The sequence below is a fragment of the Aphidius gifuensis genome, linkage group LG3 (assembly GCF_014905175.1).
Source record: "Aphidius gifuensis isolate YNYX2018 linkage group LG3, ASM1490517v1, whole genome shotgun sequence".
Lineage (NCBI taxonomy): Eukaryota > Metazoa > Arthropoda > Insecta > Hymenoptera > Braconidae > Aphidius > Aphidius gifuensis.
This window is the reverse complement of record NC_057790.1, coordinates 23,599,558-23,614,799: the sequence shown is the minus strand read 5'-3', so window position 1 is coordinate 23,614,799 and position 15,242 is coordinate 23,599,558. Positions and strand designations below refer to the sequence as shown.

Genomic DNA, 15,242 nt, shown 5'->3' with positions numbered 1-15,242 from the left:
ATAGTTAACCAGAACACCACACACCAGAGACACATACATATTTAATTTTGTTCCTCTTTTACGTAACACTGTTGAGTTCACGACAAGTCTCAAGGTGTCATTATCATTATATGACTTTAAACAAAAAAAATAAATAAAAGAAACAAATGATAATAAAAATAAAAACCGCACAAATAATAAATCCTTTGAAAATAATAAAATATAATTTCAAAACAAAAGTCAGACCAACGTAACGGACAGACTTGTTCCCATGCCAAGTGGAATTTCTCTGGTACCTCGACCTCACTAACGGAAATAATATTTCAAGTTCTCATATATATATTTTTTTTTAATAAACAAAATTTTATTATTTATTTATCAATCAATCATAAATAAATTATTAATCTAATAATTATCAAGTATCAATATATAATAATCAAGTTAATTTATAATTTAATAATTAACTTTGGCAAAAAATGATTTAGTTTTCTTGATTATATATGCGTGTGAACCAATTTACATGAAAGTAAATTTATGCTAAACTTGATTACATGAATTTTTTTTATTTTAAGAAAAGACTACTCTCTATATTGTGAACAGTAGTAAAATAATAGTGACCGTTTAATGCTCCGGTTAACTTGGAAGTTGGGGTCACTCTATAAAACCATATTTATAATAAAAATTAAAAATTACTTGCACGATTTAAAATAATATTATCAAGTAAATATATATCATAAAAAACTTTCTGTATATGAAAAATGAAATAAAAATAATATATTGTACATTTAGTAGGATAATTAAAGTATATAAAAATGATAATTTTAAAAATATATTTAAAAATTTTAGCATAAAGTTTTCATCCAACTTTCATCGGTATTCACGCATGCAACCCTTTGATACACTAGATTATCAATAAAATTTTATAAACTTATTTTTAAATATATTCAATATAAATTTTTTTATTTAATTTTTATTTTAAAAATTTATATACAAGTAGATGAAAAGTTGGCCAGAGCAATTAAATACGTTTCAGCTTTGTGCAGATGGGAAAGCGTTGCTCACGCGCAAACAAGATGAGCATTAAAATTTATACATTTTTTTTTTTAAATATTATAAATATCTATTACATTACAATATACTTGTAAATATTTAAAAGATAATAATAGTCTATATATAAATTAATAAATACAAGAGAAGATAAAAAAAGAAAAAAAATTTTTTTTTTAAAATATAAATATTAGCCTAGTTATTTATTGAATTTAGAATAGCGTTTTTTTTTTTTTTATATTTTCAATTAAATAAATCATAGGTTTTATAATAAGTATATAATTTCAGTGTTGACATATGTATTTCATGGAAAATTGAGTTGGACATACTGGTCTGTCTGTTATAACGGTCAAAAGTCAATATCCCGTAGATCTCGATATATTAAACTCTTTCATAGACATTTAAAACGATTTAACATTTATTTACAACTTCGTAAAACCCACACACATGACTCAACTATAATTTTTTTTTTTTTATATATGTGAACGTTGTTTTGCGAGAATTCGAACCGGTTGACGGTTATTTTTCCCTGTGTTTTTTCATATTTTTTTGTGAGAGGTTGCCAGACAACCGAACGGTCTCTGAGTAAGGCCCATCAACGGGGTCACTGAATGCTCGATTAACTATAAACCACAAGTAACAATATATATTTTTTATATATAAATAATAAAATTATTTTTTTGAGTGTTGAGCTAATTTTTAAAACTTAATTTTTTTATTAATTCAAGTTTTTTTCTGTTATTGACAGTTTTAGGTTTCATTTTTTATTTTTTAAATTAATTGTATTTTTACATACGACAAATATCAATTAAAAAAAGCTTTCATTAATTGAACCTAGGTAAAAAATTAAGTTATAAATTTAATTACAAGTTAACAATTATTTAAATTAATTTAAAAAATAAGAGAATTGACATGTAACCGTTAGTTTGCAACTGAACCAGTGGTTACAATCGTTTAGGTTTTGCACTTGTTGATTCCGGATTTAAAAAACAACATGAAAGCGGTCATTTATGATTGAGAATCACTGCTTTATGTTACGCCATGACGTTAAGTGTGTCAATAGGAGAGCAAACGACTTAAATGAGGTCGAATCATCGATATTTTATTTTTTATTTTCATTACTCTTATCATATGATTAAATATTTTTTAAATATTTTTATAAACAATAAATCATATGATAATTGAAGTGGAAATAATTGTAAATTTTTTAAATTCATATATTATACTTTCAGAGGTGACCCCAACGTATGCCTTATTTTTTTTTTTTCTTAACTTGTAATTATTTATTTTCAGTTCTTCGCAATCTTTTGAATTTTTATTCAAATAAAAAAAAACAAAAATATATTTGTTATTTTTGTCTGCAAATTTGTGCATGTCTATTATTCAAAATGAAAAAAAAAAATAAAAAATATAATAATAGATACACAAAATATAGATAAATGCGTGACTTGTTTGAAAAAATAAAAAAAAAATTCAATACAAGTAACCTTAACAGATGTTATTTTTTTTATTTAACCTATTATTATAGACATCGCAAAATTACCAATGAATATATATGTATATAAAACTGACTTTTATAATATGTTTGAAACTAAAATTTCTTTACAAATATTTATGTGTATAGATGAGGCATATACACAAAAGGTTACTAGGTTTATTATTGCGCAAATAATAATTTCCCTTCATGTGTGAAATTCACATTCCATTTTAATGTATAATATCATCATTCATTGGATATTTAAATTTTATAATGTTATAATAAATTCTTTTGATTTTGCATAATATGTTTTTTTTCCATATTTATAAACGTCATTTTCTATTTTTAATATATTTTTTTTTTGCTTATAAGGAGTTAATTATTGTTTCATTTTTTTTATATTCCATTTGTATTTTAGTTTTACTGCAAGGGTAAACAATGATGATGTTTTAAAAATTTTATACACAAGTTTAACTTATTTTTACTGTAAAACTCGTCTTATACAACTTGAGAAAATTTTTTTTATGTACTTGTTTCGTAGAATAGTCTTTACCATGATCTTGTACATCTTTCATTGGAAGAAAATTCACAAGGAATGTCTCTAACTAGTGATTTTTATCACTTGTATACTATTTTTATACATTTTTTTTTTTTTCTTTTTCAAAATCAAAAACAATTCTTTTTATGTTTATAATAAAAAAAAATTAATGACAAGATAAAAAAATAGTAAAAATAGTAAATATAAATCTGAAAAAAAATGAAAAAAAAAATGAAAAAATAATTGATCCTAGAAGTTTTGAATTTCTTTTGTCTTGAAAATGAAAGAAAAAATATATTCATGATGGAATATTAATGCAATATTGTAATATATACAATATTTTGGCATGTTTTAATACTTGTTAATTTTTTTTTTTATTTAAATAATTCATTTTTGTGTGCGTCGAGTTAAGCATCATTTTATAAAACTGGTTTTTTCAAAATATAACGTTTAATACCCGTGGGCATATGAAGCATATACAATATACATGCGATTATTTGTAACTGGACATGGGCGAGAATACACAATGGCTAATATAATTTTTTTTTTATTAAAATTTTCAACAAAAGAAAGGTAAAAAAATAACAAAATTTCAACTTTTATTTCTGCGACATTGTCTGTGATAAATATTTAGGACATTATTATTTATAAAATAACAACAATAATAATAGTTGTTAATTTTTTAAATATTTAAATTAAAAAGTCTCTCTATTTCAGTTTCATTTTTTATGTAGTGTTTTATATTAATATTATCATGTGGCAAAACATTATAAATTGAATTATAGTTGATTCACGCATCTAATAATGTACACATATTTATATAGTGTTGATTATAGTGCTATTTATATGTTTACTTTCTACGAGACAATTGTGAAAAATTTTTTTTTGCTTTCACGATTGTCTCATATTGCTTCTCATACTCTTGACTTTTTCTTATATATATTTTTTTTTAAATAGGAAATGCAGTGAGTTTTTGCTCTTGGCCTTCTCCAACTTATCAAAACATTTATTTACTTTTTTTTTTTTTTTAAATAAATTTAAATATAAATATTGTATTATATTAAATTTATTTGACATAAAAATTAGAACACACACGTCTTTTTTTTATATTATATTTAAATTTATTAGAAAATGAAAAATTGTATCATTTATTTTTTTTTTCACATTAAAGTATCACTTTTTCGAAAGTGTCTTTAAAATATAATTTATGAATAAATTAATAATGATGAAAATGATAAAAGACAAAAAATTATATATTATTAAAATTTGTATTATTATTTTTTTTTTCTCACGAGAAAAATGTGGAAAAAAAAATAAATAAATTTTTGATATTTTTGGAGAGTTTATAAAAATAAATTAAATAAACCATTATAATTTCAATTGCCTTGACAGTTATCTCAATCTATTGTTAAAGAAATGAAATTTTCTTGTTTTTATATCTTGTTAATTCTTTTTTTTATTTATAATATTTATATTTATTTTATTTTTATGCGAATATATCTGACAGAGACCACAAAATTACCAGTCCAAACGCGATTGTAGAGAAGCTTTGAAAATATATATATTTTTTTTATCTCAAAAAAAAAGGTTGAACATAAAATGAATGGAAAAAAAAATTGTTGAATTTATTTTTATTATTAAAAAGTAAAAAATAAATGCAATTTCTCGGGTTGAGAAACTTGGGGATTATCAGGTCAGCCACAAAGGTCTTTTATTTTCCTGTGCTCGTCTTTTCTGTGGTTAATTGTCACTGTATTTATATATGCAAAACTAGAACCCGATAACTAAAAAAAATTAAGAAAAAATAAAAAATAATACTTTCAAGGTAAAAATAATTCATTATATTTTTTATCTTGATTATTAATTTATATTTATTGTTTTATTTTTAGTAAATAATTTTTTGTCATGTCCTTGAAAATTAATAACAATTATTTAATTAATTTATTAATCAACATGTCATCACTTTAATTTACAGCATATATTTTTTAAACGATGACAAATATCCTTATGCAATAAACAGGATTTTAATATAAAAATAACAAATCAAAATACTTGTCAATCGATTTATTGATATTTTATAAATTTTTTCAATTTTAAATTTTCTTATATAACTTTTATATATAAAAAATCATTAATTTATTTATTTTAATACACCATTTAAATGTATTTTAATTATTTAATTTTCAATGCTTTCTTTTATGTCTGATGAATATTTACAATTAATTATTTTACTTGTTTTTTTTTCTTTCCCAACTCAATGTTTGAAGATAAATTTATCGCTTCATTGAACAAACGTTATGTTCCAATAACCAAACCGACAAAGAAATAATATTTTTTCAACAATATATATTAAATAAAAAATATCAACTGAAGCTACATTGATATGTTTATTTATTTTTTAAAAAAATTGATCCACATATACTGCCAAGTGAAAGACAAATTACTCGACCTAATTTACATCCCAAAAAAAAAAATTAAATTAACGATTAGATACAATTTTTTTTTGAGACAAAGTTTCAAATAGTCACTTAAAATTGAATAACAAAAATACAATATATACCGAGGTACAGAATTGAATTATTAAAAAGATTAAAAACCGATAAATTATATTGACTAGTAACTATCTCAAATGACTTTCGATTTTATACTTATGAAAATAAAAAACGGCTTCGCATTCAATTATATAAATATCAAGTTGTTCTTTTTTTTTAAATAAAAATAAAACAATATATAATAATTATTAATAATAAATATAACAATCGTATTTTTATCTATAAAATATATTTTATATTTAAAATGAGATTTTAGCTGGACCGTTATAGTCTCAACGAGTTAATATTTAATGGAACGCGCAGGATAAATGCTCCGTGGCCGAAGAAAGGCGGCCACCACCTGTTTTACCAATGTATATCATATCTCAACATCCATCTGCTCTTATTAATTTGTTTTTTTATTATTTTATATTATATCTAAATACACACATATATATTTCATTTTAATTTTTATCTATTTATTTTCTTTTTTTCAACAAATAAAATCCTTTTAAAAAATTATTATTAATGCCAACTTCATCTAGGCAAAAATTAAAAAAATATAAAAAAAAAAACAATTGCTGATTAAATAAAATTGTTGTTTTTTAAATAATAATAGTAGAAAAAAAATTTTAAACAATTTATGGAAAAACAATTACATGCTATTAATTATAGTGGAAAGGAAAAATAATTTTAGAGTCTATTGAAGCAATCAGAGTAATTGATTTTATTATAGTAATTTAAATAATTAATATATAATTATTTAGTAATTATAAATTTTCTATTGACATACTTGATTTTGATGCTATTATTATTGTTATTGTTTTTAAAAATTTCATTTGGATTTTATTGTAATTTAGAGTCATGCAATGAATGTATATGCAGTATGGTAAATAAATAATTTTGGATATATAACAAAATTAAATAAATATGTAATAAATATAAAATAAAAAACGGGATTTAATGCGATATACGTGTGAGGGTCGCGTGGGTCTGTGACCAAGGAAACGAAAGCTTCTATATAATATTGCAGAATTTGTAACGACGTTTTCGTAATCATCAATCGTCTTGCTCACAACTCCGTAACACACTGAAGAAATTCAACTTAGCATTCAACTCTTAAACATTCTGACATTTTGAGAATACATATATTCAAATAAAATTTAAAAAAAAAACAACCATAACACACTATCAAAAATATATATTGAGAAATTTTTTTTTTTATATTTTTAATTTCTTTATATATCGATTTTAGTTTTTATGTTTTATTACAAATTTCTTGCTCGATAAATATTTTATTATTTTATTTTTTCGAAGAAAATGAATAATAAATTATTTCATTTAAATATACTCACATTTTAAAATGTCTAATCCATCAATGATATCCAGTTATGCGCACCTCACAATTATTTAAAAAAAAAAAAATACAATAACAAATTTATTTAATGACAATAACCACAGTAATGTTAAAATCGTTAAACCACAATATTAATAACATTCACAATTCACAGATAAATAAACAATTCACATTATTAAAAAATATTTATTAATTTAATTATAATTTTTTATAAAAAAAAAAAAATAAGTCAAAAAATTTGAATAAATTGTTGCACGACCTTTCTCTTTTTTTTTGTTTTTTTGAATTTCCATTCACTGAGTTACTTTTGAATATAAAACCGCGTAAACGGGCATATGAGTACGACCATCCGAGTCGAACGTTGCCGACCAAGTGAGAGGCCTTATCGTTGAAGGAACTCGTGAGTGCTTTGATGAGTTTGAAAAAAAAAAAAAATTGTAGACTCAGAGAGAGATCTCAAGACCTTCTCTCGAGTCTCATTTAAGTTCAGATAGTATTTTTTTTTTTTTTTTTTTGTTGTTTAACATAATAATTATTAAATAACACAAATTAAAATAAATAAAATTAAAATTACATAATTTTTGTTGCAAAAAAATTAACAACAATTTTGTTAACATGTTAATAAAAATAAACAAAATTAAATTTCATTAAAATCAGTGTTATTTAATTAATAAAAATAAAAAAAATATACAAATAATAATTTAAATTTACAAAAACATTTCTAGAATAATATTTTTTTTTTTTGTATTGCAATTGTAAGATTGCATCTTACCTGCCTCCATTACATCCATACAGTTTTAAGTTACTAAAAATGCAAATAACACTTTCACGTGGAGGCCGTGTATACACGTAAATATCATGGCCATATTTTCTGTTCACCTCCTCTTTATTATTTATTTATTTTCATATATATTACTACTCCTTTCATTCTTTATAAATATTTTTAAAAAATACATATCTGCCCACTGAACTATGATCATTGTTTTCAAAATAATATATCCTGGAATTTCTAGTAGAAAAAGACACCTATATTTATTGACAAAATAGCAATATAAATGTTTATTTAAAAATATATAATCAATAATAATAATAAATACATTTAAATGTATAAAAAAATATTGTTTATTAATTTTTATTTGATATAAATTCAAGTCCTCTATGAGTTTTATGTTACAGGACGAGTTTATTTTATTTACATATACTAAACAAACATATTTGAATTTTTTTTTTTTTTGACTTTGTTAGTTCTCTTTATAAATTCTCTCAATGTTACACCATACAATAATATACTCAGCCTTCCAACATTTTTATTTTTTTTATTTTTTTGCTCTGCATTTGTAGAAGAGAACAATCCACAAATTATGTAGCATGTTTAATTTTTTTCTTCCATCTATTTGTCCCTGGTTTCTTGCTTTTTTTCTTATTTAAAAATAATATTATTTTTTTTTGAAGGTGGGTGTTATTATTTGTTGATCACAATCTATACTTATCGAATAATAAAAAAATTAAAATTAACATTTGTCTGCTAACATGTTATCGTGAATTTTATTTTATTTTTCAACTCAAATTTTTTTGTATATATAGTTATCATGTGAAAAATAAATTAATTTAAATTATATCAATTGAGGTTTATTGTACTTTGTTGAATTGAAATTTTTACATTTGATTATTTTTATGTTAAATTGTGAAAAAATGCGTTCATTGGAATTTTTGTGTAATTGGTATAAGATTAAAAAAAAAAAATTTGATATAATTGTGAGAATTGTTGGGATCTTTTGCGGAAGGTAAATTTGCACGTGGAAGTTTTGTATATTGTGAGGATGTATATATGTGTATGCAATATGTGAATATGTTGGATGGGGTCCGTGATCTTGAGTACTGCATTATGTGAATTATTCCCATAGTTAAATCACCGAGTAAAGAATATACTTCCAAGGGAGGATAAATTTATTAAAAAAAATAGTAAAGAGGCAAAATATAAACTATGCATAAAGTTAAAAAATAATTAATTATTTTCCTTTGTAATTAAAATTTTCACTGTTATTTTTGTTCTTCTCTTGATGAAGAATACTGCTATTTTCATTAACGAGAGTGATAGCGCGCCAAGTTTTTCTTTTTGCATAATTTTTTTATTAAAAGCTTTTTTCTCTACATAAGATTCTCAGGAACTTTTGAAATAAACACAAATGAATAGTAAATATAAAGAAAAATTGGGAGCTTCATGTAGCTTGAACTTGATTTTTAGTTTAAATTTTAAAACTTGTCATGATTTTTTAAATATTTGCGTATTATCCGTTCGAAAATTAAATTAACTTTTGAGTTTTAAAAATTATCGCTGGAACGAAAAATAGATTTAGGTGTGATAATATAGAAATACAAGCTAAACAAATGAAAAAAAATATAAAAGAAAAAAAAAAAAACAATAAAGATAAAGTTCCGCTATGTGTGTCCTATGATTCAACATTGCCGATCTGTATAGATTGACTTTGTGTTTAAGACGTCGCCAGGTTACTCGCCTCATCATGTGTATATATAGCATCCATTACAATTTACAATTCCACTATAATTATTCAAAATATGAATCGCGTGACTCGACAATATTATAAGAAAAAAATTTATATCTTTACAATATATTTTTCATTAAATTATCAAGTGAATTATAAAAAAAAAAATCATCATCTTTTTTGTGTGGATTTAAATTTTAAATTTAAAATTTTTCGAATCATTCAAAATTCAGACTTTTAGAGTAACATATTAACGATTAATAAAATACATTTTTTACATTTAAAATAAAAAATATCAACAGTTGAAATATAAAAAAAAAACAAAATTATATTTCTTTAATAAAAAATAATAATCTGTATTACTGTGTTTTGTTAAATTGATAAAAAATAATTCCGTATGGAATGAGATAGGTGTGTCAATTGTACAGGTGTGTTAACAAGTTGTCTGTAATAATGTGTATGACCCATACCAAGTAATAAAAAATAAACCCGATATGGCAGAGCGAAGAGACCTCAGTCACTGCGACTCATTTCCGCACAAAATATTGGTGATCCACATTGTGTCTGTACTCTGTATATACACACATTTTAAAATGGAAAATAATATAAAAAACATTATAATAATAATCATGATAATATAATGATAAAGGTGGGTGAAGTTTTAACGGTAAAAAATATAGTATGTACCAGGAAACGCCCAATAAAAAATTTCAAGCAATTCAACCGCCTTAGTCTTTCAGTTCAATCGGCAATTCTATATGAATTTGTAAGTGTCGCAAATCATATATCCTACGCAAATTGTTCAACTCAATTTACGTCATTGATCATTAAATTATACATAAATAAATGTTAGATTGTAAAATAACAATTTGGTAAATTATATTGATATACAACATATAATATAACAAATGTTTATGTATATGTTTATGAAAAAGGAAAAAACAAAATTTCAATCGATTTGATATTTTATATTTATATATTTGCTTGAGGGCAATTTAATCTTTCATTATTTTCATCATTTTTAATTAAACAATGCATAAGGGACATTGAACGTTGTGTGTTATCTTTGTCGATGAAATGAAATTCTATTTAATCATACGTAAATAATGACTGTTGGCTATGAAATTGTCTTTAAATCAATTCCATCAATTTCAATGGCTGATAATAATTGTTTTCATGATTTATGTGTTTTTAAATTAATTGCGAATCATTAAATGTATATGAAAAAGCAATTTATTTCGTTCACTTTAATTATAATAATAATCTCTACAATAGAATTTTGTTTTTTAAATTAAAATGAGACTTATAAACTGAAAATTAAATGAAAATTCTAAATTTGGCACTCAAAATGCAAAGCAATTAAGTGATCAAGCATTTTTAGAAGTATGAATTTCATTAAAACAACCAAGTAAATCTATTTTTTTTTAAATTGACTAGCTGGAAACACAATAGAAACTTCCAGTCGTAATTTTCGATAGAAGAAAAACTCAAATTAGCACACATAAAATTGCACCCTATGATATTGAGGTCTCAGTGTTTAGATTATTTGGAAAAAAAAATCCTCATAGACACATAAACAAATCAATCTACAGGTATCTCAATGCCTATAGTAACATCATCTAAAACCTGTAGAGGCTCCCAAAGTCTCTAAGCGTTAGATATTTGATCGATAGCCATGTGTGAATTTTATTTTGTGTGTATTGTGAAAATGAAAATGAAAATCACACCTGAACAGACCCCAAATAATGCGCTGCATAAGTTGCGCCGAAAGCACTGACCCGCTGACCGTAAATCGTCTTTACAACTCTCACATATCATCATCATCAACACCATCATCAAGAGAACTGACAAATGAGCTAAAGTCGGCCATTCTGAATTTGTCCTCAAATTTACCACTTTATTAAAGCAAACAACAAACAAAATTTGTATCAACTCTTCCAAATTTGGAAGTTACCTTTTGTAAGTATGTAACATGTAACGTTCAGATCATGAAAGTATGTAAATAACACGTGTTCAGCATAAAAATATGTAAACAAAATAATCACAATTATTTTAATTCCAGCACAAAAAGTGCTGTTTCGTTTTTAATAATCGAACTGCAGTAATTCAAATTTCGATTTTATCTTTTGTAAGTATTTAACAACAAATCAGTGAAATTCTATGTTTGTGTGAGTTTATTTATTTTAATCTCACTGCATCTGTCACAATATTAATGTTATGTTTTATTTTACAAAATTATTAAATTTTTTTAGATGATATTTTTTTTGACACCACAAATTGAACCTTCAATAAAAACAGTTGATCATAATAATCTTTTAAATGCAACTGAAATACAAAATGAAATTAAAAATCGTCCAGAATTATGGTTTAAATTTTATTTAGAACCAATTGAATGTGAAAATGGAGATTGTTATACATATGTTGAAATTGTTCATTATGATCCTCATATTATTGATCGTATTTTTCAAATTTCTGCTATGATTTTAAGTGGATGCTTATTTATTGGTGCTTACAACGTGAGTATTCAAGTTTGAAGAAACAATCAAACAATAAATAATATGTAATATAAATATTATTAATTTCAGTACAAAAAATTACCCTTACTGATTGGTCTTGTTGGATTAATTATTGTTGATCTTTCGTGGCAATATATCATTGAACGTATGGAGTATAAAACTTCATGTTTTGGACTTGTGTTGATCCCTAGCAAGACTTTATTTATGATCATTTTATTTCTCTCATGTAAGTAGATCTAATTTTCATATTAATTTAGTAATATGCTTATATTTACATTTATTTAATTTTTCTTTTACAGTTATTAAAATGTATTTTTGCCTTGTTATATACAACTTGTACTTTCAATTGAAGCATAATATTATGCTTTTACCAGTACATCACGAAATTATATATTAATAATAAATTAATAAAACAATTATAATATTGGTTTTTTTTATTCTTAATTATAATTTATATTTTTTATTAGTTAATGATATTAGGTGGCGCTAAAAGTTGTACATTATCTCGATCGATAAAATAACATTTTACCTAAACACTGGTTAATAATATTTATTTTATAAAAAAATTTAAATAATACTTTGTTTATTATTAAAAACAATAAGATCTCGAGAAGATTGTTATAAAATAAAAGCGTAATTAACTTAATTATCATACAATTAATATGAATATCAATTTTTGTTTTACAATTTTTTTTTCACGGGGTTTTATGGTTATATGGACGATAAGAAGGGGAAACTGCACTATACATACCATAGATATAGTTTGTGTAAGAAAAATGTTGTGAAACAATTATTGACTGTTGTTGACTGTACAGTGGTGAGTCGATTTTTAGCACCACTTGTTAAGTTGGTTGGTTGGTTGGTTCAACCTCGTGTTGATAAATATACACATTCCCATTTCATAGCTCTTGATTATCCTTGAGTATTGTTTTACATCGCCACAAATCTACACATCAGTAACATTTCAAGGTGAGTCAAATATACATTTTAATAATAAATCATATTAATTATTTTGAAAGAAAAATATTTAATACGCCCTATAATATTTAACATAAAAAAAATCATCATAACCATGAATAGCTTTTCCTTTTTTTTCCTTTGTCTTTTTATCTTTTCAATGTGAATAATCATAACAGTTTAATGTTTATCAAAACAATATTATCATATTTCAGATGACTTCCTGTTGTGGAGCTGCGGTGATCCTGATTGCCATTTTTTCATCAGTAAGTTTTTTTATTTATTTATTTTATGACGTCATTTGTTATATATATTGATACGCAGAAAAAATTTACGCAACTATTTCATATGACGAAATTCCATTCAAGTAAATAGTAATAAACTTTAAAGAAAAAAAAAAATACAAAAATAATTTTTCATTTTTAAGTTAAATTAAATATTAAATTGCAAATAAAATTAATAATTTAAATAATAAATTAATTAATAAAATATACTTTTATTAATTAAAAATTAATAGTATATTATTTGCAATTTACTATTTTATTATTAGAATAATTTTTATGATATTATTATATAAATATTCTCATCTATTATATAATAATAATTAAGAAAAAAAAAAAAACATTTACATTAAACATGTTGAAATTTATAAATTAAAATTGTGATTAATTATTTATAAAATTTAATAATTTAATTTCTAATTTGTTATTGGTTTTTCGCAGATATTCTATTTGACAACACCATATTATGAGCCAACAATTAGTGATGTAGGATGGGCTGCATGGTATGCTGCAAAAGACACAGTCACTAGTGTTGTTGATAAGTTTTTAGGATCTGGTCATGTAAAAGATCCAACACTAAATTGTCAGGAATGGAAAGATGATTCAGGCTCAAGCATTTATTGTTTCACTCACAAGAAACCACATGAAAATGATTTCATGTTTTCATATGCTGGTTGTGCTGCATGTGTATTTCTTTTATTTGGTGTTCTTTCAGTGAGTACATAAGCGTATTCAGTTTTTCAATCAAATGAATATATACATTAAATGATTATTATTATTTTTTAGAACAACAAGTTACTTGTGTTACTTGGATTTCTTGGAAAATTGGCAGTTGATATTGCTTGGCCAATGATGATTATCAACGACAAATATGACTCATCATCTTTTGGAATTTATTTCATACAACATTTAACTAGCAGAGAAGCAATACCTTCATTGTGGTTTTTCCATATTTGTAAGTTTAATTTAATATTTTATATTTATTATACATATTATTAAATATATTTAATTATTTTTTTTTAAATCTTTAACAGGTGTCAAATCAATTTCTTGTATTGTTATATTGTCATTCATCTCGACAATGAGCAGTAAAAATGCACCAAGACGAAGTCCTAATTACAATTACGTTCCATAAGAAAAAGAAGAGTAAAAATTTTTCATGTGTTGGTCATTAATTGACTTCACACTTTACTCTAATACTTTACTTTATTATTTGAATAATCATTCCAAAAAAAAAAATACAAATCATTCCAATGAAAATAATAAACATTCCAACGAATTATTCATAATTATATTATTAATATTAACAATTTTTTTTTCTTCTTTATTTATATATCTTGGTGATATAATTTTCTAATTATATATAAATAATTATTAATAATAACTAATGTTAAACTTATTTTTTCGATACAAAAAATAAAAAGTTGAAAATGTTATTTGTGTTGTTTGTTATTGAAGTATTTAATTATATTAAATGAAAAGTATTGTTAACTTGTGTAAATAATTAGCTTTGGAAATTATCATCACAATATTCTTATGCATTTTATTTATTTAATAAATGAAAGAGCTACAATATCACAGTATTGATAGGAAAAATTAATGAAGAAAAAAGTTGATTAAATAAAATATATTTGAGGAAGAAATGAAAAAGCTTTAGTAAAAATGAAATAAATTTTAACAAAAATATATTATTTACAATGATGACAAATAGACAATTGTTGACGTAAAAAAAACTAAAGATAATAAAAATAATGTTTAATCAACTTTTTAAATTTACAAAAAGTATCAGAATTACCTGCAATTTGTTTGCTACATTTTAATTCTATTGATTAGTTGAAGAAAAATTAAACTAAAATAAAACCTTTTGCTTTTTTTTTTTGTGGAATATTTGATAATCAAAAATGCAAAGAAATTCCTGCATGAAAAAAAATAATTAACGAAAACAATAACTTCATTATAAAAACAAATTATTATTTATAATTTTATTTTAATTTTTTTGAGTTAAAAATTAAAATAATCTCTAAATCAAAATTAATAAATTCAAAAAAAATATCA

At 22.9% G+C, this 15,242-nt stretch overlaps 3 protein-coding genes across 3 annotated transcripts in view; 2 read left to right on the top strand and 1 right to left on the bottom strand.

Annotated features, from left to right (window-relative positions):
* The window catches only part of LOC122853044 (putative uncharacterized protein DDB_G0282133), a 29,849-nt gene extending 22,545 nt beyond the window's left edge, over positions 1-7,304 (bottom strand). Inside the window, exon 1 of the mRNA XM_044153251.1 lies at positions 6,928-7,304. The gene's annotated coding sequence lies outside the window, so the exon portion shown is untranslated. The remainder of the gene's footprint in view (positions 1-6,927) is intronic.
* A 4,117-nt stretch (positions 7,305-11,421) lies between these two features.
* Positions 11,422-12,368, top strand: LOC122851071. The gene is made up of 4 exons (XM_044150121.1): positions 11,422-11,427; positions 11,686-11,949; positions 12,019-12,175; positions 12,249-12,368. Exons 1-4 carry the CDS (start codon positions 11,422-11,424, stop codon positions 12,344-12,346), a joined length of 525 nt encoding a protein of 174 aa, XP_044006056.1. The 3' UTR covers positions 12,347-12,368.
* Positions 12,369-12,732: 364 nt separating this feature from the next.
* On the top strand, positions 12,733-14,626 carry LOC122853049. The gene is made up of 5 exons (XM_044153271.1): positions 12,733-12,918; positions 13,122-13,172; positions 13,629-13,901; positions 13,974-14,142; positions 14,222-14,626. Exons 2-5 carry the CDS (start codon positions 13,122-13,124, stop codon positions 14,320-14,322), a joined length of 594 nt encoding a protein of 197 aa, XP_044009206.1. The 5' UTR covers positions 12,733-12,918; the 3' UTR covers positions 14,323-14,626.
* Positions 14,627-15,242: the final 616 nt, after the last annotated feature.